A 23,618-nucleotide genomic window follows, 5' to 3' on the forward strand; every position below is an offset into this window, starting at 1 on the left:
TCCCAAAAAAAAAACCTCCTTTCCCCGCAGAGATCTGGAGTTTCACCTAAAGCTGCTGGTTTTGTAATGTAACCCTGAAAATTCCCACATTTTTAACTTCATTTTGTTTCTGCAAACCCAATTTCCTCGTTGATTCCTCCTGGCTCAGCATTCCAACTGCACCACCACTATCATAGTGGGAGAGCATCTGAATGGAAGAGAGGCTTTAATTAAATGTAGACTTGATTTAAGGCTCGTTTTCTCAGCCTTCCTTCCACTAAAAAAAGCAGCTGAGGGTTTAATTAACACCACCCAGGCTGTGTGCACAGCAAAGCGAGCTCTGCCATGTAATTTACACTTCTTATTTAGATAAAATACCCCAAACTTCCAGTGCTGGCTTGCTACTAGAGCTGAAATTCCACGCTGGAATTGCAATTTCCATCAGAATCCCAGCTGCTGTCTGAACCCGCTCCCAGGGACATCCCCCAGTCACCACCCCACCTGAGCCTGGGGGGGCTTGGCAGACCCCACAATTTCAGTGGCATCATCCCTGATTTAAGCCACGTTTGCAGGGAAGGAATTGCTGTGGGGAGAGAAGGCTCAGGCCTCGTGGGTGTAGGGGACTTTCTGCCTGGTGTGTCCCCAAAAGCTGGTCCATAAACCCTGAAGCAGGGCATAAAACCTTGGCACAAATCCACGAATTCCCTGGGTGTTTTTTTTTTTTACTCAAGGAACGGAAGGAAACTCCTTGATAAGGATCTTCAGGACACATTCACACAACCATCAGAACCCACAGAGCAGCTCGGGGCTGCTGCCTCTTTGGGATTTCTCACCCTCGATTCAAAATGCTGATGTTTTCCCAGCGATTCTCTGACCTTCTTCCCGTGTGGAAGGTTCACCCCCGGCGTGTGAGGAGGCAGCACAGCTAAAACCAACCAAGCTCCTCTGCCAAGGAGGAGATAATTTGTGGGATTTGTCCCTGCAGCTGTTTCCAGTGTCAGGGCTGTTAAAGGCTGGTGGGGATCAGGTCTGGCACCTTGGCTGCTTCCACAAACTGCTCCCACCTCTGCTGCTCCTCTCATCCCTCAGCTGCTCTTCCACATCCCACCCTCGCTGACCAGCCAGCCCTCAGCAAAGCTTTGCTTCCCGGAATTCCAGAATTCCAGAGTGCTTCGGGCTGGAAAGGACCTCAGAGCCCATCCATCCCACCCCTGCCAGGGCAGGGACACCTCCTCCCACTGTCCCAGGCTGCTCCAAACCCCATCCAGCCTGGCCTGGGACATTTCCAGCTGCTCTGGGAATTTCATTCCAGCCTCTCCCCAGCCTCACAGGGAAGAATTTCTCCCCAAAATCCCATCTAACCCTGCCCTCTGCCTGTTTAAAACCACTGCCCCTCGTCCTGCCACAAACCCCAGAGGACTCTTTATCCATCACGAACCCCGGGGATCAATCCCTGGCAGGTTTTTATCCCCATTTTCCCCGTGGTGCTGTTATTCCCACGGGCTGGGAAGGGGTTAAGCTGCCTGGGTGTTCATCTGTGAGGAACAGCCCAGCAATCAAAGCCCTCCTGCCCTTTCCTGCCTCTCCCTGAGCGCATTTCCAGAGAACAAAGTCCTTTTGGGGCAGGTCCCTTGTCTGGGAGGGCTCTGAGCCTCCCACAGCCACTGTAGGGTCACAGAGAGCAGAGGGATCACGTCAGGAGGTGACACGAGGTGACACCAAATCTCTGCCCCTTTCCCAGGAATTGTTCTCCTCGTGCTGCCCAGCTTCCCTCCCTCCCTCCCTCCCTTCCCTAGAAGGTTCTCCAGCCGTTCCCAGGGAGGGATGAAAAACCAGCCCAGGGACCCCAAAAATATGGGATGCACCTCTACACTGGATTTGGATTTAGCTGGAAATCCTCAAATGTAACGGATTAAACCCATTAAACACAGAGAAAAAAAATTAAAAATAAAAAGGAGTCACCTGAGGGCTTCTGAGCCAGCACTGAGGGCCCACCAGCCCTTGCAGGGCTATTTTTGTTGCACGAGAGGCAGCATTTCCCACAAGAATCAATCAACAGCCCCTGTTCCTCCTCTGGAGGGAGAAAATGCTCATCCAGCTCTCTGAACAGTCCAGGTGTAATTAGAGTTTGTGTTATTTACTGCTTGCTTGTAAAGAGGGGGATGCAGGAGGGACAAAGAGACCTCTGGTGTTGGACACTTGGGGGGTTCATTGCCGGGCTGCCAGGATCCAGGAGCAGCAGCCCCCCCGGAAAAGAGGAGGCTCCCAGACATCCAGCAGTGTTTTTAAATCCCAAAGCTCTGGGGAAATGCAGGACAGCACGTGCACAGCCACCTGCAAGGGCTGGGCTCCCCCCAAGCCTCATTCCTGCTGGATTTCAAGGACTTCCCGAGGTCATCTTCCCCTGATCCAAGGAAAAATGCACATCCCCAGCAAGGCCCTGGTGGAAACGGCAACCAGAGCACCAGCACCTGCCAACAGCTGCTTCATAACCCCCCAGCTCAAGCCTTTGACTGCTTTTGGAAGCCAAACTGGGGCACCTGCACAAGGTTTGCTGCTTGACCAGCCGAGTTCCCATCCCTGGAAGTGTTCCAGGCCAGCTTGGATGGGCTTGGAGCAGCCTGGGGGACTGGAAGGTGTCCCTGTCCAAACTGGAGAGTTTTTTTTTCCCAGCCCAAAGCCTGTGGGATTCCATGGACTCAGAGGGAGGACCAGCAGCTCTCCTTGTGCCCCCAGGAGCTCGGGGATGGTTTTTTCAGCACTGCTTTGCTAATTCCACGGAGGAGAAACAACTTTCTCCTCTCTTCATCCCCACTCTGATTAATCCACTCCACTGCCCTTCCAGGCCCTCCAGGGACGTCTCCCAAAGCCCTGGAGCACCTTCCCGGTGCTTCCCAATCCGGGCAATCCCTTCTCACTAATTCAAGGCTGCTCAAGCCCTGCTTGTTCACACGGAGCCCCATTAAAGAGCCTCTCCAAAGGCTCCAGCTCAAAGGCTCCCACCACCACAGCCCACAATTATTTATCAGCGAGATAAGAGGGTGAGAACTCGCTCCTAATTCTGCTCTGATGGGAAAGATGCGCAAGGCACAGGAAAATCAGCAGCTGCAGGGCCAGAGCCGGGAGATCCAATTAAGATGATTGGCAGGGTGGTGCTGGAGGTGCTGCCCCTGCTCTTCACCTGGGGCAGAGGAGGTACCTGGGAAAAGGTTTCTGCCTTGCCAGGAGAACAGGGCTGTCCTCTCACCCCACTCAGCTCCTGGGTGATGCTCGGGTCCTTCCCTGCTCCTCCAGTTCTTTACCCTTTCCCCAGGGCTGGGATAAATCATTTCTCTCCCATTAATACCAGTAAATCTCTCAGTTTTGTCCAATTCTGCAAGAATTTAACAGAAAACTCCCTCAGGGGAACACACAGACAGGTTTTGATTCCACTGACGCTTGGCTTGAGCACTCCCTGAGCACCTGACTCACAGGAGCAGGATGAGTGTGGACAAAACCCAATCAGATTTAATTTTTTTAGGTCTTTGCTGATTCTGATCCCCCTGCTCTGCTCATGCCACAGTAATTTCATCAGCTGTAATAAAGATGCTCGTCTGATTTATAGGAGAGTAATTGGGGACAGAATCAGATCTTCTAGGCAAGCTAATCAGAGTCAATCTAAAACTCCAGAGTGAAAATCACGAGGGAAATGGAGATTAAAGATGCTGGCAATTAACTCAGACCTCCTCAGTGCTCCCAGGGAGGCAGCAGGTTGACACTGCTTTTTCTGGGGTCACTTCAGAGCTTGCACAGAACCATTCCTTTTATTGTGTCGAGAAGTTTTCATCATAAACCCTCTTTCCTTTGAGCTCTGCCAAAATCTTTGCAAGTTCTTGGCTGCGGCCGACTCGAGAGCAGGACGGGTTTGGTTTTTTTTTGCTCCAGTGTCAGATAACAAAGAGCAAAAGGAATCATCCAGGGGAGAAAAACCTCGTTCAAGCTCCAACTTCCATGAGTCAAGGGCTGAATTCCTGGCTGGTAGAAAGCACCAAGGGCTGGTGCCAGAGCTGCAGCTCCAAAGCCACCTCCAGGTGCCACGGATCAGTCGAGGGAAGGTTGGAAAGTCGCCGCCTGGGAAGATCAGAACCCGGAGCAGAGCTCACAAAACTCCAGCCCAGAGCTGTCTCGTGGCAAGATTTCCCTGCTCTGATTACTTGAGCAAACTTCATTTGGAGTGACAGCCTCCCTGAGCAAGCACCCAAAATCAGCATCTCTCCCTTATTAAAATCCTGATAAAACACAGCTCTGGCAACCAGAAATTCCTTCTGATTCCAGGATTGCAGCTGCTGGCTGAGCTCCGTGCCTGGCTGAGGCAGGAGATGCTCTGGAAACCCAGAGAAACCCACATTTGAAGACTTCATCTTGACTGACATCTCTAATTTGCACTCAGCCGCTTTTTCTTAGGCCTAAATTGAGTCCTTTGGGGGGAAAAAAAACGGGAATTATCTGCATCCAAATCAATTATCCTGAACCCAACAGCAACTCTGAGCATGGCCATGAGTGTTTGGGGTCATTTACTTTTTATCTCCTCATTCCCCTGGCCCTGCTGCGAGGCTTTTTGATATTTTATTTTCATCAAACTTATCAAGATGGGATCCAGTGCTATAAATTGTGAGAGTTATTAATTACCCTGATGGCTTCAGGAAGTTTTATAAGGCCTTTAGCCTCCATTTCTGAAAGCCTCTTATCTGAATTCCACCCTCTCGGGCAACATGGATTTGGCTCCCAAGCACTGCCCAGTGAATATTCCAGGGAATCTTCCACAGGCAGAGCGAGCTTGGCAGATAATCAAATCCCTATTTTTGTAGCCAACGTCACAATTTTAATTATTTCCTCCCGAAACATCTCGTTAAGGAACCTCTGTGGCCAGAAAAACAGGTTTATTACATTGAGAAACATCCTTTGAACAGATGCTTTTCCTTTCACTTCGAGGCCTTGTCATTTCTTTATAAATGGAGCCTTGCAAAGCAGGAATCTGCTCTGAAAAGTGGCCCTAAATCTGGGGAAAAAAAAGGAAATTGTGCTTCTTTCCATGTCTTGGGCTTGTAACCTGTCAAATCCGGTCCTATAAATGCGATGTCCGGGCAGTGCTGGCAGCTCTTGGTGGATTTTGAGAAGCACAGTGGGAATTGAAGTGTGGGGTAAAGCCAGACACGTCACTGATGCTGTTGTTTGTCACCCAAACCCTCATGGAATGGTAGCTTTGGGATCAAAACCAGCCCAAATCCCAGTTTGGCTCCAAAGGAAGGTGAACTGTTGTTTCACACTAAACAAGGCAAGCCCTTCATCTGACAGCAAAACCTCCCTGATTTCCCTCAGCTGCTGCTCCAACAAATCCCAGCCCAGCCCATATTCCCGAGTTTGAGGTGCTGGGGTGATGCTCCCGTGTCCCCAAGGACTGTGAGAAGGGACCTTGGCACGGGGAAGGGTTTAACTGTTCAGCTGAGCACTGGGAGCCCCACAAATCCGGATTTCTGGGGAGGAAGGGTTTGCCACGAGGGGAAGGGAAGGGAAGGCAGGCTGAGATCTTTGCTTCCAGCCGAGGGGATTTTACAAGCGACTCCAAACCATTTCTGGGAGGATCAGGGTGGGAAATCAGGGGGAAGGAGCTGCACCTTCGGCTCGGGGGAAAGGCCACAGAGCAGATTTGGGGCAACCGAAGCAAAGCGAGATTTCCCTGTGAGAATTATGGATTGATGGAATATCCTGAGCTGGAAGGAGCAGAGTTCAGCCCTGACACCCCAACAACCCCACCCTGGGCATCCCTGGAGTGGTGTCCAAACCCTGCTGGAGCTCTGGCAGCCTCGGGGCTGTGAGCATTCCCTGGGGAGTTGTTCCAGTGCCCAGCACCCTCTGGGGAAGAACCTTTCCCTAAAATCCAACCTGACCCTCCCTGGCACAGCTCCAGCCGTTCCCTTGGATCAGTTGTTGATGTTCCTCACAACCAGCAGCTTTTTGCTCTCCTGACTGGACTCCGGTTCAGGCCAGGGCCTGCTGCAGGACCCCTCTTCCTACTCCAAACACAAGAATCCATGACTGAGGTTGGATGAAACTCTCCCAAAACTCCATCTGCAGGAGGTTTTAATTCCATCCAGCACCCCCACAGGTCATGGGACCACTCCTGGCATCAGGGTGGCCTCTCTGCCCTGCCCTACACGACACAACTCCTCCCAACCTTCAAAACAAAGATTTTCCAAAGGCAACAAATCCCTCTTGGAAGCACGCTCCGAGCTGCTTGAAAAGGGCTGGGTATTTTTAGCTGGGGTATTCAGCCTGAGAGCTCTTCAAATGCAGCAAGTGCTGTTTATTTGGCTGACCAAATTAAAAAAAGCAACAGCAACAGAGCTCAAACCCCGTCATTTCCAGGGAAATATTTTCGGTGATCCAAAACAGATTCGAGTTGAGTGACAAAGCATCATCTCCAAGCAGTGAGAATGAAAAGCTCCAAACTCGTTTCTTGCCAAATTCAGCACAGAGAAGCGTTGCTGACACGTTCTCCAATTTAAAGGCTGAGCCATTGGAGGAAAAAAATTCCTTTTGGTCCCGAATCCCAAATTTCTCTGCTCAATGAACGCTGAAAACACGGGCACCCAGTGTGACAGCTCCTGAAAACACAGCCCCAAAATGACTTTGGGCACAGCTGGAAGCCTCAGACCTTTTCCTCCCGTTCCAGCTTTTTGGTTTTTTCCCTAAACCTGCAGGACTCCTGGGAGTGGGGAGCAGAGCAGGGGATTAACAACACCTTTGGACAGTGCTGGAGCCAATGGGAAAACCATTCCTCTTGGATCTGCCTGGGCTTGCTTTTCCCTTCAACTTTTGCCAGAAGCATCACCCCTGGAGTGAAGAGTGAGTAGAGGCCTTGCTTCCCTGCAAATCCTACGCGAAATTATCCACTCAAAGTTTCTCTGCTTTGCAAAGCAGCCGAAATGTCTCTTCTCACCAAACTTTCAGCTTCCCAATCCCTTGTTATTTTATCAGGATTTCTCCACTCAGGCCTGGCCACCCCGAGGCTGCAGGTCAGGGAGGTGGGAAGGTCGTGGTTGCTCCCCTGGGACTGTCAGTAATTCCAATTAAATTGGACTTTGTTGAGGTGGGTAATTCATCATCTGCCGTGTGACAACAATACCTGTAATTACTGCTCGGATTGTTGGGGCTGGAATTCATGTGCAATAAAGGGATCTTCGTATCATGCCAAACCTCACAGTTAATTTAGGTTCCATCTCCTTTCATTTAGTCTGTAATAAGCTAATTAGTTCACCTAATTTGCCACAGAACGTGCCTTTGTAACAAATACAGACACGAATTAGCCTCTTGCACAACAAATGGGGGGAAGCAAAACATGAATCACTTTCAGGATTACATAAGGAATTATCATCCCTTACAGCACTCAGGGATGAAGCCATTCCCTTGATTATTTTGAATTTTTTTATTTGCGCCAGGCTCTTCTGTCTCTGACTCCTCCTTGGAAGGTGGACAACACATTTCCCTGTTCTCCTGCCGTCACCTGTCCTGGCTCTGGGAAGTTCAGGGTCACTCCCACTGAAAGAAATGTCTTTTAAAAGCTCAGTTCTGGCAGCTGGAAGTGCTCACCCATCCTTGGGGCAGAGTTTGCTGGATGTTCTGAAGTAGAAATCTTGAGACTTTTCTGCAAACTCTGATTTTTTTTCCTGCTTTTTGTTTGGTTTGTTCATGGTCTGAACGGTACCAAACTGCCCTTGGAAACTCCTGGGCACTTCCTGCACTTGGAAAGTTCCTCCTGGATCTCCCCTGCGGGGCTCATTTCATCCCTCTCCCTTCTGACAGCTCCCAAACCACCTCAGATCATGGAATCATGGAATGGCTTGAGTTGGAAGGGACCTTAAAGCCCATCCAGTCCCACCCCTGCTGTGGGCAGGGACTCCTCCCACCATCCCAACCTGGCCTTGGACACTCCCAGGGGTGAGACCACCTCTGCCAGGGCCTCACCATCCTCCTGTTCCTTCCCGTGATCCCATCCATCCCTGCCCTCTGACGGTGGGAAGCTGGTCCCCCTTGTCCTGGCACTCCAGACCCTTTCCAGCTCCTGGAAGGTCACCCCTGGGCCCCTCTTTCCCAGGCTGAACAGCCCAAGATTCCCAGCTCATTTGGGATAAATCCTGAGGGATCTCTGTCCAGTGGCCACCCGGGCTTGCCACAATTGCCACTGGAGGTCTGCCAGCCCTCAGGGCTCTGTCCCCATCAGAGCTCCTGCCCGGTGCCACGGGCTGGGTTCATTATCCTGCAGAATAATGGCTCGGCACGAGCAGCCCTGTCTCATCCCAGTAACTCAACCCCAATCCCCGGGGAAGCTCAGAGCTCCTAAATCCATCAGCTGCACTTTCTGCACTGCTTCCTCAGAGCCCTCATCCCGTGCTGACCCGGTGCTGTCCTGCTCCAGCTATTAATTGTGCTACCCAGCACAATTCCATGGATTTATGTGCTGAACCTTCCCCGCTTCCAGCAATTGTTTGCATTTAGCACCTCACCTCCTGCACTGATGATTTCCCACAGCCAGGCTGAGCCAGCACCTTGCTGCCTCTTTACCTGCAATTAAATCATCCCCGGCTCCTAAAAATGAGCCCTGACTTCCAGCAGGAATAAACGCATGGGAAGAGGTTTTGGCTGGAAATCCTCTGGAGCCTTTGGATGGCCTGAGCAGCGTTAAAAGAATCATTGACCTCCTGGCAGCTGCCCAAACCCTCTGAGGACACGAGATCCCACTCTGCCAGACATTGTGCCGCCCAAAGGAATCAGCTGAAACCTCTCCTGGGGCTGGGGGGTCCTTCCTGAAATTCAACTGGGCCTTTCAGGGATGAGGAAATCAAATGGAATGAAGATCTGCAGCCTGGAAAATGGCTCGGGAAGGGAAAAGAGAGCAGGACCCCCCTGGAGAAGCTCCTGCTCCTCCTCAGTGTCCTTTTCCTGCAAAAAGGAACCAGGTGGGATCTCCCGGGAACATCCCTCAGATCCATCAAAGAGCAGGAAAAGGAGAATTCCCTCTGCCCTTCACCCAGCGCTCACTAGCAGCCAGCAGCTCCTCTCTTCCTCGCTAATTCCAAAGCAATTTCCCAGTGGGAAAACTGGGATTCAGGTCTGCCCTGAACCCCTCTGGATTTGGTTCTGAGCCTCTGGCACCAGCACTGTGAGCCAAGGACAGCTCCTGAGGAGCAGGGAAGGTGCTCAGAGCAAACATTCCCCACTTTGCAGCCCCCAGGTGAAAGCTGGAAGTGATGAACTTCATGGATAACACGGAACTGGGAGGAAATCCATAAATGAAGCACAGAGCTCTGGATGAGTAATTATTCCTCATTAACGAAGCTAAAAGGAGAATTCTGCTCTAGGAACAGATGTCACCTCCACTTCAGGGGGACTGAATCAACCAGGGCACCCAGCCAGAGCCAAGGAAATGCTGTGACACCAGGAAGTGCCCTTTAAAAATGGGAAAGAACACAGGGATCTTCCAGCTGGGGCAGCCCTGGGAAACCACAGCCTCTGGACACGAAAATCCGTGGAAAATCCTTCCTTTATGAAGAATTTTATCACCTGTAAAATCTCCCCCAGTCTCAGTGAGAAGCACTTTGGTCTTTTCTGAAGCGCCTCAAAAGAGACTGAAATTCCCTAGGGGCAGAATTTCCTCTCAGGAATTTTGGCCAGAACTGATTGTTCCCCTTTCCAGCAATCCCAGGCTCACCCTGGGATTTAAAACCAAGCCTAAGCCATGCCAGCTTCCTTCATTTTAGCACGAAATTAAATCTTGCTTCAAAACCTCAACGGCGCTTTCAGCTTCCTGATCCAACAATGAGGACCCTGCTCCCAAAAATCCCTGGGATTTATCTGGTCTGCAGAGGTGGAACTTGCCATGAGTTTCTCTGCTTCCAGAAGTTCTTTTCAAATGATTTCAAAATAAAAGTTTCATCTCTCCAAGTGCTCTCTTGCACCATTTATTGCCTGATTCATTCATTCCCTGTTTCTTTATTTCCAGTTTCGCTCAGGGCTGAGCAAATTCCTTCCAGCTTTGCTGCACTCACCAAAACCTTCCCGACAGCAAAAAAATGACACACCCAAAACCAGGAAAAAAAACAACCAAACAGGAAATCAACAAAAAAACCCCAAGAAAAACGGGGAAAACCCCCCAATTTTTGGGAGAATCCTACCTGAAAAATAGCAATCCAGGCATATCCAATATTATCAAAATTGATGGCCCCGTTGTGGGGGTTCACGTCCCCGGCCATGCAGATGTTGTAGTACTGGTTCCAGTTGATGCAGGAGTTCCTGCTGGGCTCGGGGCTGGCCAGGCTGGGGCTGTAGGACTCCATGCTCAGCGTGCACTCCACCTTGGACTCCTTCCTGCTGGGGATGTTGGAGCACCTCTGCATCCCGTTCTCCCGGTGCGAGGAGCAGATGAAGGGGTTCTCCTCCGCCTCGTCCGGCCGGTAGTAGGGGTGGAGGAAGGTCAGGTTGTATGTCCTGGAGGAGGGGGGGAAGAAGGAAAAGGATGAGGGGGAAAAAAAGGGTTCATCCCTGATTTTAGCAGCAGGAAAAGGTGCTGGTTGCTATCCCTTTGCCCTGTCAAAACTGCAGCCCCTAAAATCAAATTTTTTTAAACACCCTGGAAGGCCCCACTCAGTAAAGATCAGTCTGAGTTGTATGTCCTGGACGAGGCGGGGAAGAAGGAAAAGGATGAGGGAAAAAAAAGGTTCATCCCTGATTTTAGCAGCAGGAAAAGGTGCTGGTTGCTATCCCTTTGCCCTTCAGAAAGTCTCTGTCAAAACTGCAGCCCCTAACATCAAATCCTTTTACACCCTGGAAGGCCTCGCTCAGTAAAGATCAGTCTGAGTTGTATGTCCTGGAGGAGGGGGGGAAGAAGGAAAAGGATGAGGAAAAAAAAAGGATCTATCTCTGATTTTAGCAGCAGGAAAAGGTGCTGCTTGCTATTCCTTCGCCCTTCAGAAAGTCCCTGTCAAAATTGCAGCCTCTAAAATCAAATTTTTTTACACCCTGGAAGGCCCCGCACAGTAAAGATCAGTCTGAGTTGTATGTCCTGGAGGAAGGGGGAAGAAGGAAAAGGATGAGGGGAAAAAAAAGGGTTCATCCCTGGTTTTAGCAGCAGGAAAAGGTGCTGGTTGCTATCCCTTCGCCCTGTCAAAACTACAGCCCCTAAAATCAAATCTTTTTACAGCCTGGAAGGCCTCGCTGATCTCCCAGCAAAGATCAGTCTGAGTTTCCCCAAGCAAACAAAGCAGGAAAAAGCATGAAATGAGAGGGGATGGAGAGAAAATCCCAGCAGATCAGGTTCTCCCCCAAAATCCAGGGAGATTCTGGGCTCCCTGGAAGGATTTGAAGGTATTTCTTTGGGTGGCAGAGCAGCTGCCCCATAAATGTGTCCCTCGGGATGCCTCTGATGAGGGGCTGAGCTCCCACAAGGAGAGACCCAGCCAGAGGCCATCTCCCACTCCCTCTGTACCTCCATAAAAAGAGGAAACAGCCCAAATTAATGGGGAAAACCACGTGCTTGCTGCATTTCTGATGGAACTGGCTTGGATAAAGGCTCTGTCCCAGCCTGGAACTGCAGCAGGGCAGGAGCTGCTTTTCCCCGAGTCGTGTCCCAGATCTGGCACTTTCTGGGCCTCGTGGTGAGAGCCTGCAGCACTCAGGAGCTGCACTGCTCCAGAGCCAGCTTTATCCAGTGTTTTCCCAGCTCCAGGGATCTCAGCTGCTCCATAATCACCCCGAGATAAGGGAGAGGCAGCACACACATTATAAAAGACGTGGGCAGAAGATAACCAGGTAATTCTTCCAGCCGGGACAGCTCTATTTTTATCTCTCTCTGAATGTCCCTATCTGGTGAAGAGATTTGGCTTTAACAAGTGTTATTCCAGACAATTGCTTGGAATTGCTCCCCAAAACCCTGGAGCCAAGCAGGAATTGCTCTGCAGCTGCACTTTTAGGAGAGAACAATTGCTGCAGGCAGAGCTGAGGGAAATCAGCCCCCAGCCACTTCCCTGGGGAGTTTGGTTCTGTTCCATGATCCAATTACCTGAGGTGGTGTGGAGGGCTCAGCAGCTTCAGGAATGGGAGAGGGAAGAGGAGCACGTCCTGGGAATTGGGAATTCTTTGTGCTCGGCAGCTCCTCCTTGCACACCCCACAGCTCCAGACTAAACTGTGACATCACCTGCGCTGTTTCTGGGCTTTGGATTCAACAGAAACCTGGAAGATGTTTTTCCTCCCCAAGCCTTTTCCTCGCCCTCCCACCGGCTGCTTCCCTGGGAGGAAATTTCCATATGAAACAGGCTGGAGACCGGGCCAGGAGCTGCAGCAGCCGCGTTTGGGAGAACATCAGACACCACCCAGCAGTGCCACACACAGGGAGGATTAAACACAGGATTGAAACACACCGAGATGCAGGAAAATCGGGAAGAGCTCGAGAATTTGGGAAAAGAAGCAAGGAGCAGAGAGGAGACACTTGAGAAGTGACTTTAACTCCCAAAACTACAGGATCAGTACCCATCCCACTGGAATGAGGCACCCGCAGTTGGAGAGGCTCTGTGCATCCCAGGAGTCTCCATTTGGGAAGTTTTGGGATGAAGAATGGCTCCCTGAGGACACAGAGCCCCGGGCTGGGCTCGAAGGAGCTGCACAGAGGAGATCTGGGCACGGATCTGGAGCAGTTTGGTGGCTGGGGAGGAAAATCCCAGCAGGAGAACAAAGCCCAGCTCTGCTGGGAGGGGTGGGTGAAGCCTGGCTCGGTTCTGCTGCTGCCTGAAGGATTTTATCCTCCCTTTCCTCTGCTCTCCTCGCTTTTGCAGCTGCCTACAAAATAATTTCTGAATTAAAAGCTGTCCCTATGGCAAAAGCAGTCACCTGGGGGGCACTTTGTGCCCAGCCTTTCCCTGTTCCCGGTCCTTCCCCCTGGGAAGGAGCCACTCCTGTGGGAAGCTCCAGCACCACCCAGTAAGGGGGCAAGAGACCCAAACTGGCAGCAAACTCTGCAAATTTCAGACCTTTTCTTAAAACCTTTTCCCTCTTTTTTTTTTTTTTTTTTTTTTTTTTCCTGGCAAAATCAAAAGGGGAAAAGAGGAAGGAGAGCAAGAATGAGAAACAAAAATGCTGCAGAATGAGGGAATCCCCGATATCCCCCAGATAAATGGATGAGTTCTGCCAGGGCCTTCCACTTCTTCCTGACTTCCCTGTTCCTTGCCAACAGGTAGAGACAAATCACTCATTAGTGCTAATGAACCCACTAATCAGGAGAGCTCTGGGGGAAAGAGAGGAGAAGCCAAGCCCCAGGGTGGATCTGTTATCCCATCAGAGAGGATTAACACCCCTTTCCCAGCAGCTCTTCCCAACCCTGCTCCCTGCACATCTCCTGGATTCCCCTTTCTCTGTCCCTCTACGTGTCCCCAGGAAGGACAACAGAGGGGCAGGAAAATCCATTTTCCCCCCACTCCTACTGGATGATCCTCTGCTCCAGCCTCCCCCAGGGGAAGTTTTCCCAGCCCATCCGTCCCATGCACACATCCCAACCACCGGAGCACAGCTGAGCTGGGGGAGCAGAGGGAGAAGGTGGCAGGAGCTCAGCACTGGGGGTGAATTCCCTGCTCTCCCTGCTGAGCTCCACCAGGAGCAATCCAACACCTTTGGGACAAATTCCTGAGCCCGCTCCCAGGAGCTGAAGGCAGAACAACTCCGAGTTAATCCACACTGAGAACTCACACCACGAGTGTCCCGAGGCAGCGGAGAAGCACAAAACCCTCCACAGCTCCCTCCCCTCTCCTGCTTCCGAGCCACTGAGTTCCTTGAAAGGCTCCCAGCCTGGAAAGCGCTGCTCTGCATCCCAGCACACAGGAGCAGCCCCAGGAGAAGAGCCCAGACGGGCAGGGCCTGACCCAGTTCCTTTATTTCCACCGGGAGCAGCTCAGGAGGGTGGGAAGGAGCCCGAGGGGGAGAAAACCATCCTGGAGATGTCACCCAGGAGCTGCTGGCTCTGCTCGTCCTTCCCACCCCGGCTCACCAAACCTTCCTCCTTCCCACCAAAGGATCCTCGGGGAGTTTCTCCTGCAGCTCCCAGTGCCAGGATCTCCTGGCATCGCTCACAGCCCCTCCTGGAGCTGCTGTCCCATGCAATTCCAGGTTTTTTAGGATCACTTTGGGCGAGGAGGGAGAGGTTCTCCCATGTCCCAACGAGCAGAGACCCAATTCCAACCCACTCCTGCAACAGCCCAGCAATTCCTTCAGAACCCCCACTAGAAATCCTTAAATAACCTCATTCCAGCCCAGTAACAGCACAGCTCTGAAAGACAGAGAGAGAAAAGCAGAAATTCCCAATGCACCTCCAAAAAGTCCCCAAATTTCTCTCACAATGCGCTCGACATAAAAATAGTTGCTTTACTCGGAGCTGCCAACTTTCAAGGGGGATTGAAAAGAAAAGGTTTCCATGGGGAAAGAAGAATGATGGCAAAAATCAAAGTCAGTCCTTCCATCTGATGCCTCTGGAAGAGCTGAAGGCTCAGGAAGCTGCAGGGCAGAACACAGCAGGGTTTGAAGCAGCTGCTTGGGAGCTCTCTCACACCTCCTTTCATCCAGAAAATGTAGGGTTAGGACCCTGCCTTGCTGGCCCCTGGATTTTGTCCAGATCCTCAGTTTAAAGCAGTTTTGGTTTCAGCTGGGAGGGTTTGGCAGCAGCACCAAGGGGAGACCCTCCAATAATTCAGGTTTTCCCTGTCTCCAGGGCTGTGGAGGAAATCAGAGGCAGGATCTCAGCCCCAGCCCCTCCCAGCCTCCCGAAGGGCTGGGAAAGCTCTGTGCCCTGAGGAATTGTGGATTTCCCACCCCTGGATGTGTTTGAGGCTGGGCTGGAGCAGCCCGGGGCAGGGGAGGGTGTCCCTGCCCATGGTAGGGGGTGGAATGAACATCTTTAAGGTCCTTTCCAAGCCAGCCCATTCCAGGATTCCATGACCTGTCCAACAGCAGGGAGATGGAGCCCTGAAGTGTTTTCCAGGTCATTCCATGCCCTTTTTCCCTTTACAATTTGCTGCTGGTGTGTTAACAGCTGCTGCAGGGGGGAACCATGCCCTGACGCCTGGGTTGAGAGAATGAGTCAGAAATTATTTAAGAAATGGGAATAGTTCCATCTGGATTCCCTAAAACTTCCCCACCGAGCTCCAAGAAATAGGGATAGCTGGAAATGCAGCGACTGGAACCTTGCTGGATTTCTCTAAATTTAAAATTAATGCAAAAAGCCCAACCCAGCAGCAGCACTCAGGGTGAAGGCACCAGAGAACCCCGCATTTCTCCTGCTGACACTGAGCTGGAAGCTGGAATATTCCTGCCCCATGGGCACCCCCGTTTGCCCAAATTCCTTTGGAATGCACCTTCCATCACAATAAATCACAGGAGTTGGGCAGAGCCTCCCAAATTCACCTCTCCCAGCTGCTGGGGGGTGGCAGAAGCCATCCCAGAGGGAAGGAGGCGATCCCAGACAAACCCCTTCAAACACAGCTCATCCCAAAACCTTCCCTGACAAGGAGCAAGCCCTGATGAGAAAATCCTGCGACCCTAAAACTTCCCCACCGAGCTCCAAGAAATAGGGATAGCTGGAACCTTGCTGGATTTCTCTAAATTTAAAATTAATGCAAAAAGCCCAACCCAGCAGCACCAGTCCGGGTGAAGGCACCAGAGAACCCCGCATTTCTCCTGCTGACACTCAGCTGGAAGCTGGAATATTCCTGCCCCATGGGCACCCCCGTTTCCCCAAATTCCGTTGGAATGCAGCACCTTCCATCACAATAACCCAGAGCCCAAGAGCTGGGGGGTGGCAGAAGCCATCCCAGAGGGAAGGAGGCGATCCCAGACAAACCCCTTCAAACACAGCTCATCCCAAAACCTTCCCTGACAAGGAGCGAGCCCCGATAAGAAAATCCTGCGAGGCCTCTGATGCTGCTAATGGCCATTACATAACCGCTGCTTAATGCCTGCGCTTAGCGAGCGCTTCCCCCGTGGTTCATCCCGAAAGCTGCGCTTCGCAGAGAGTCACCGAGCGTTTAAAAACCCCGCTCCGAGAGAGCGAGAGGGGCTCGCTGCATTAATTACAGCGACGGGGCCACCCAAGCAGGGCTGGAACGGCACAGTTTGGGCTTGGGAAGGGCAGCTCCGGGGTGGAGCTGAGCGTGGAGGGGTTTGGTGAGCGGGAAGTTGATGCTGGGGGTGCGGGAGAGGGTTTGGGGTATCGGGGGTGGGATCGCACCCGTGGCTGGCTCATGGATTTTCCATTCTGCTGGGACGAATAAAAGCCACCAGAGCTGGTCCAGAGGACAGGGAGAGGCTGAGGGAGCCCCAGGATGAGCGGTGAGAGGCAGGAGCAGGACCTGAGGGATGATCCGTGCCTGTCTTGCAGACATTCCAAGCGCAGACAGCAGATGATTACCCAGGGATGTAATTACAGGCTCCATCTCCTCTCGCAGAGTTAGAGCTGCCCTAAGAGCTGGGCTGGGGCATTTCCTCACCTCTGAGCTGCTGGCATCTCTGACAGGAGCCTTTGGAAGGATTTTTTCCCAGGGAAACCCCCCTTTTCTGTGCTGGCTGCTCTTGGTTTTCATCCAGGTGTGTCCTCACTCCGGGAAGGGGCAGGGGCACAACAGCCCCAGCTCAGGGAGCAGCAAGGGATGGGACACCCCAAAGCCTGGGACGCCCCAAAGGCATCCCAGCTCCAGCAGCACCTCCTCGATCCCGCTCTGAGCCCAGCAGGAAGAGCCCAGGGCTGGCAGCAGGGTCCAAAGGATGAGCCAGATCCAGGATTGATCCAGAGAGCTCAGGAGCAAAGACAAACACCAGCAGCACAGCCCAAGCCAGGACTAAGAGCCTGGGCTGGGCTTAAACTGATCAGCTGGGCCTTGGGCAGGGCTGGGGGGTCCAACTGAGGCTCAGCAGGGCCATGAAGGTTTATTATCAGAGGGGCTGCTCCACACAACTGCCCAGCCTGGAAGAACCCAAATGAAATTTTGCCTCTTTCAAGTTGGGTTTGATGATCCTGGAGGTTTTTTCCAGCCTTAACAATTCCATGATTCCAGGCCCTGCCCGTCCCCAGTGCCTGTCCCACGCTCAGAGCTGTGTCCAAATGATTTGAATGCTTCTCACATCCAGTTTCTTATCTTAAATCCCTGACAAGGATTTATCTCTGGGTTTCAGCTGCGTCTCCCAATCACCAGCCCCTGCCAGGGGTTGGGGTGTGCTCGGTGACCTGAGCTGTTTGGAGAGCTGGGAGTTTGTTCTACATCCCCCAGCTCCCAGAGTCAGGGATCTCAGGCAGAGCTAATCCCATCCTCGTCCTTCAGGTGCAGCAGGAATTCACAAAACCCTCAGGAAATTGCTGACAAATGGGATTTTTTTCCAGACAAAAAAAGGACCCTGCTGAGCGCTGGGATTTTTCCAGCAGGGGCCGGAAAAAATCCCCTGCTGGAAAAGGAAGAAAAAGGGAGAGAAATGTGGAGAAAAAAGGGAAAAAAAAAAAAAAAAGGTAGAGAATTTTTCCTTTTGTTGTACTTACATGGCAAAATTCCTGTCTAGGAAGCACCTGTTCCTCAGCAGCCCTGCCCAGAGCTGGACCCCGACAATCCCAAAGATGAAGAAGACAAAGAAGCAGAGGAGGAGGACGTTGCCTAACATAGGCAGAGTGTCCAGCAGCAGCGTGACCAGGATCCTCATACCTGGGGGAGAAGGGAAAACCACGTCAGGACGGGGACAAATCACTATTCCCACCTTGGATGTGCAGCCAGGGCAGAAAAATCAGGATTTGGTGTTTTCCCCTAAACGCTGAGGCTGAAAAGGGAGGTGAAAATGCCAAAGGATTGGCAGGAAATGGGAATAACAGCGATATCCAGAGGGTGGATCCAAGAGTGGGATTTCCAGGTGTTTTCATTCAAGGACACACAACCTGCAAGACAATTTTTCCTGGAGAAATGCTCCCAGGAATCGTCAGCCTCTGGAGGAGTTGTTAAAATATGGATTTGTAAACATGGCAAACTCCTCTCATGGATCACAGGAATTGTCCCCCTGAAAACCACAGAGCCTGGGCCTGCACCACAGACAGTTCCTTTTCCAGGGAGAACTCCTCTCCTTGCTGGAAACGAGGGGAAATTTCGGGGTTTTTTGAGTATGGAAAGCAGGATGCTTTCCCTCCAAGGAGGTTACTGCCTCCAAGGAAAGCTCTGCTCCCTTTCCCTCCTCATGCAGAGGCTGTGGGGACCTTCCCACCAATCCCACACCTCACACGAGGCTCTCCATGAACCCCGAGTTCCTCCAGCCTCTGGCGCCAGGGAAATGCTGATTTCCATGCCAGATATCCCACCTGGAACTTTCTGACAATGGGGTTGGAATTCCTGGTGGTTATTCCCAAAGGGGGTTGGAATTCCTGGTGGTTTTCCCCAAAGGTGATGGGAATTCCTGGTGTTTATTCCCAAAGGGGGTTGGAATTCCTGGTGGTTTTCCCCAAAGGTGATGGGAATTCCTGGTGTTTATTCCCAAAGGGAGTTGGAATTCCTGGTGGTTATTCCCAAAGGGGGTTGGAATTCCTGCTGTTTATTCCCAAAGGGGGTTGGAATTCCTGGTGGTTTTCCCCAAAGGTGATGGGAATTCCTGGTGTTTATTCCCAAAGGGAGTTGGAATTCCTGGTGGTTATTCCCAAAGGGGGTTGGAATTCCTGGTGTTTTTTCCCAAAGGGGGTTGGAATTCCTGGTGTTTTTTCCCAAAGGGGGTTGGAATTCCTGGTGGTTTTTCCCAAAGGGGGTTGGAATTCCTGGTGGTTTTTCCCAATGTGTCCTGTCACAAAATCTTGGAATACCAGAGTGGGAAGGGACACACCAGGCTCCTCAAATCCAACCCTGGCCCTGCCCAGCACTGCCACCCCCCTCGGGCCAATCCCACATTTTCCTGGCAAATCCATCTCAGGAAAAGCAAGGACACACTCAATCCCCACCGGAAAGATGGTGCTGGGATTTTCTCCCATTTTTTCCTCCCCTCTCTCACTGATTTCCTCCCATTTTTTTCCAAAAATGGGTAAAATTTCTCTCCCCGTGCCAGACAATTTTTTTTTCTGCTCAGCTCCTTTTGGTATTTGGGGTTGTTTAATGGCATCATCCCAGAGATTGAATCCAGCTGTTCTCCAGCCACCCCAGGCTCTCCTTGGAATGCTGAGTGTGCCATGGGAAAAGAGCATCACCGAGGCTGAAACGAGGAGCAGGATTTTCATCCCCATTCCGTGGGATGCCTGGTCTAAACCCCCCAGCAGAAAAAATAAATTTTAAAGATACACAAAAATAAAATTAAAAATAAAAAGCCCACCCAAAATATACATAAAAATATATAAAAATATATAAAATATATAGAAAATAAATATAAAGATAAATAAAAATATATAGAAAATAAATATAAAGATAAATATTTAAAAATATAAAAAGAAATATTAAAAGAAATCTAAAAAATAAATATAAAGCAGTGAAATGGATTTGAGAAAAAAAACAACCTAGTGACCACTGCTGAAAAAAAATCCCTGACTGCAGCCCCTGCCAAGTGAATAAATTGCAGGAATTCCATTTTCCAGTGGTTTGGAAGGAATAATTTCTAATAGAAATGATGTTTTTATTGGCCAGGGTTCTTCTTTCTTTTCTTAACAAACTGCATTGAGCTGAAGGAATCTCGTGGGTGAATTTATTGTGCCTGGAAGCCACGAGCGGATGGTGCTGGCTGCATCCCAGGGAAGAGCCCAGGAATCCCAGGGAGAAATCTCCAGGCTGGTTCTCCCTGTTTCCCTGCATTTAGCACCAGGTTCATCTCTTCTGGTCCAGCTGTAAATTTTATCTGCTGGAAAATCCCAGTGCCAAGTCCCAGAGCTGGGAACGGCATGGATGGTGCTGAGGTGGAAACTTCCCTGAACCTCAAATCCCAGAGGGAAACTTCTCTGGAACCTCAAATCCCAGAGGGAAACCTCTCTGGAACCTCAAATCCCAGAGGGAAACTTCTCTGGAACCCCAAATTCCAGAGGGAAACTTCCCTGAACCCCAAATCTCAGAGGGAAACCTCTGGAACCCCAAATCCCAGAGGGAAAAATCCCTGAACCTCAAATTCCAGAGAGAAAGTTCTCTGGAATCCCAAATTCCAGAGGGAAACTTCCCTGAACCCCAAATCCCAGAGGGAAACTTATCTGGAACCCCAAATCCCAGAGGGAAACTTCCCTGAACCTCAAATTCCAGAGAGAAAGTTCTCTGGAATCCCAAATTCCAGAGGGAAACTTCCCTGAACCCCAAATCCCAGAGGGAAACTTATCTGGAACCCCAAATCCCAGAGGGAAACTTCCCTGAACCTCAAATTCCAGAGAGAAAGTTCTCTGGAATCCCAAATTCCAGAGGGAAACTTCCCTGAACCCCAAATCCCAGAGGGAAACTTATCTGGAACCCCAAATCCCAGAGGAAACCTCTCTGGAACCCCAAATCCCAGAGGGAAACTTCCCTGGAACCCCAAATCTCAGAGAGAAAGTTCTCTGGAACCCCAAATCCCAGAGGGAAACTTCTCTGGAACCCCAAATCCCAGAGGGAAACTTGGTTGTGCTTTCCAAAACCCTGGCAACAAAACCTCGTTAGGAAAACAAAGCTCCAAAGGGTTCCGGGCCCCTTTTGGCCTCTCTTTTTTGCGGCCTTGTTTTTATCCAAGGGCCTCACTGTGCACTTCGCTGCTTTTGTTCCTTGTTTTCCAGAAAAAAAAACAACCCTGTGGAATCGGGAGTTCTGAGAGACATTTCCTGGGTGTAAACATCCCTCTGTTCCCTCACATTTTGCTCAGAATCAAACCCCTGCTGGGGGAGGTTGCTTGGCTGTCCCTGGATGTGCTGAATCCGGGCAGGATTTGGGGCTGGCTCACTCCAACAGAACAGGAAATATCCCTTTTTTTTTCCTCTTTTTTTTTTTCCCCAGGATCCCTGTGATTTCCACACAACGCTGCTGCTTTTGGATTGAGGTGGATTTGGGTCGGGAAAGGATGGAATTGCTGTGGAACGAGCACCTTGCAAAGGCCGCCTCAGCAGCTGGCTGATTCCAGCAGGGAATTATTCCAACGCGGTGCCTCGGATTTAAAATTGGATTTAGAAGCCAAGCAGCTGAAGCCACTTGAAAATGGATTTAGGAGCCACTTGAACTTCCTATCGAGGATGATCCCAATTTTGTTTCACATGGAGCAAACCCTCCCTGGGGTTTTAGCAGCACGGGAAGCTCCTGAGCTGCTAATCCCGAACATAAAGTCCTGGAAAGATCTTCAATCACTGAGGAGGGAAAACCAACCCAGCAGGAAGATCCCTCTTGGAAGTGACCTTTTCCCTTCCTTTGGAGGAACATTGTTTACCTTACGCCACCAGAGAGCTGTTTTCCCTAGAAAAGTCACAAAAACCTTGGAAAACAGCTCTGAGGGTCAGTCCCCTGCTCCCTTGCCCTTTGCTAACACCCGTTACGATAATGACGATCTCTAACTCGCCATTACAAATTAAATTAATTGATTTCCTCTCATTAGCCACGCAAAGCAGACAGCCAGGTGTGTGTGTGAGGGGTTATTCCCAAGATTTTCCAGTTTTCCCAGGCTGAGCTCAGAAATCCAGGTGTGTGTGGGGGTTTATTCCCAAGATTTTCCAGTTTCCCAGGCTGAGCTCAGAAATCCAGGTGTGGGGGAGGGTTATTCCCAAAGTTTTCCCAGATTGAGCTCAGAAATCCAGGTGTGTGTGGGGGTTTATTCCCAAGATTTTCCAGTTTCCCAGGCTGAGCTCAGAAATCCAGGTGTGGGGAGGGTTATTCCCAAAATTTTCTAGTTTCCCAGGCTGAGCTGAGAAATCGAGGTGGGGGTGGATTTATTCCCATGGTTTTCCAGTTTTCCCAGACTGAGCTGTGAAATCCAGGTGTGTGGGGGGTTTATTCCCAAGATTTTCCAGTTTTCCCAGGCTGAGCTCAGAAATCCAGGTGGGGTGGGTTTATTCCCAAGGTTTTCCAGTTTTCCCAGGCTGAGCTGAGAAATCCAGGTGTGAGTGTGTGTGGGGAGGGTCATTCCCGTGGTTTTCCAGCCCCCCGGAGCCGTGCCCAGCTGGTGTCACTTACTCGGGACCCTGTTGATGGCGCGCAGGGGCCGCAGGACGCGCACGGTGCGGATGGCGGAGAGGCTGACGTTGTGGCCATCCAGGGAATATTCCATCATCCTGCAGGGAAAACAGCAAAGCTCTCAGCGTGGAAGCGCTGAGGAAAAGCTCAGGAAAAGCTCCGCTGCCTGCAAGCCCAGGGCTGCTGGGTTGCAATTCCACGGGTGCAATTCCACGCGCCTGGAAGCGCCCAAGGCCAGGCTGGGTGGGGTTTGGAGCAATCTGGGATGGTGGAAGTTATCCCTGCTCATGGCGAGGGTGGGATGGGATGAGCTTTAAGGCCCCTTCCAGCCCTTACTGCCAACACAGGGAACACTTTGGGAAGCAGGATTTTCCTTTCAGGATGTGAAGAAACCTCCAAGGAAGCTGGAGAGGGAAACTCCAGCAGTAATTGTGGTGATGGGACAAGGGGGAATGGGTTCACACTGAAAGAGGGGAAATTTAGATGGGATATTGGGAAGGAATTCCTGCCTGTGAGGGTGAGGAGGCCCCGGCACAGATTCCCAGGGAAGCCGTGGCTGCCCCTGGATCCCAGGGAGTGTCCAAGGCCAGGCTGGATGGGGCTGGGAACACCCTGGGATAGTGGGAGGTGTCCCTGCCTGTGAGGTGATCCTTAAGGTCCCTTCCAACCCAACCCATTCCATGATACCCTGACTCTCCAGGACAAGGAGCTGCTCCCCAGCTTTTCTCTCCTCCTGTGACCAAACCTGAATACCCAAACCAACAAGAAATGCACAAATCGCTTGCTTTCCATTTGATTATAAAGAATAAAGAACGTTTTCTCCTTGATTCTTCCTCCCCACTCCCCCTAAACATTTTGGATGGATTGGCACTCAGTAGATGACTCCCTGCACTGGAAAAGGGGAGGCACAAGGCTCTGGGATGTCTTGTGCCATCAACAGCTGCCAAACCCAAAACTTATCCTGGGACCCTGCAAGATCTCCAGGGACTGGGTGGACCAGGATGCCAAGAGTGGGGTCCTGTCCTCACATCCCACCTCTAAATCCCAAATCCCTTGGAAAAGCCCCACAGAAATCTGCTGGAGCTGGGAATTTTGGCACTTGGTGGGTGATTCCCTACCCTGAAAAACAAGAGGCATGAGACTTTGGGATATCTTCTGCCATCAACAGCTCCAAACTTTCAGCTGTCAAATCCAAATCATGTCCTGGGAGCCTGGAATGTCTCCAGGGACTGGATGCACCAGGAACCTCTGGATTTCAGCTCTCCTGAACACCATCCCTGCCGCTGGGGAAAAGCTTTCAGCTCAGCTGCTGGGCTGCAGACGGAGAGCCCGCCAGTTCCACTGGGCTTGAAATGTTCCAGGGAACATTTCTGGGGCGAGGAAAACATGAAAGGACTCTGGGAGCTGGAAGGAACTTCAGACACCATCCGTGCTGGAGGCGGGAGCTGTGTTTATTT

The 23,618-nt window shown here is 51.1% G+C and overlaps 1 protein-coding gene across 2 annotated transcripts in view; it reads right to left on the reverse strand.

Moving 5' to 3' along the window:
- The window catches only part of CACNA1H (calcium voltage-gated channel subunit alpha1 H), a 156,217-nt gene that overhangs the window by 83,569 nt on the left and 49,030 nt on the right, over positions 1-23,618 (reverse strand). For both annotated transcript variants that reach the window (XM_038151115.1, XM_038151114.1), the window contains exons 5-7: positions 22,162-22,259; positions 17,580-17,739; positions 10,191-10,503 (exon numbers count right to left, since the gene is read on the reverse strand). In XM_038151115.1, the coding sequence (XP_038007043.1) occupies positions 10,191-10,503; positions 17,580-17,739; positions 22,162-22,259 (571 nt within the window). The remainder of the gene's footprint in view (positions 1-10,190; positions 10,504-17,579; positions 17,740-22,161; positions 22,260-23,618) is intronic.

Source organism: Motacilla alba, chromosome 14 (assembly GCF_015832195.1).
Source record: "Motacilla alba alba isolate MOTALB_02 chromosome 14, Motacilla_alba_V1.0_pri, whole genome shotgun sequence".
In the NCBI taxonomy this organism is placed as follows: Eukaryota; Metazoa; Chordata; class Aves; order Passeriformes; family Motacillidae; genus Motacilla; species Motacilla alba.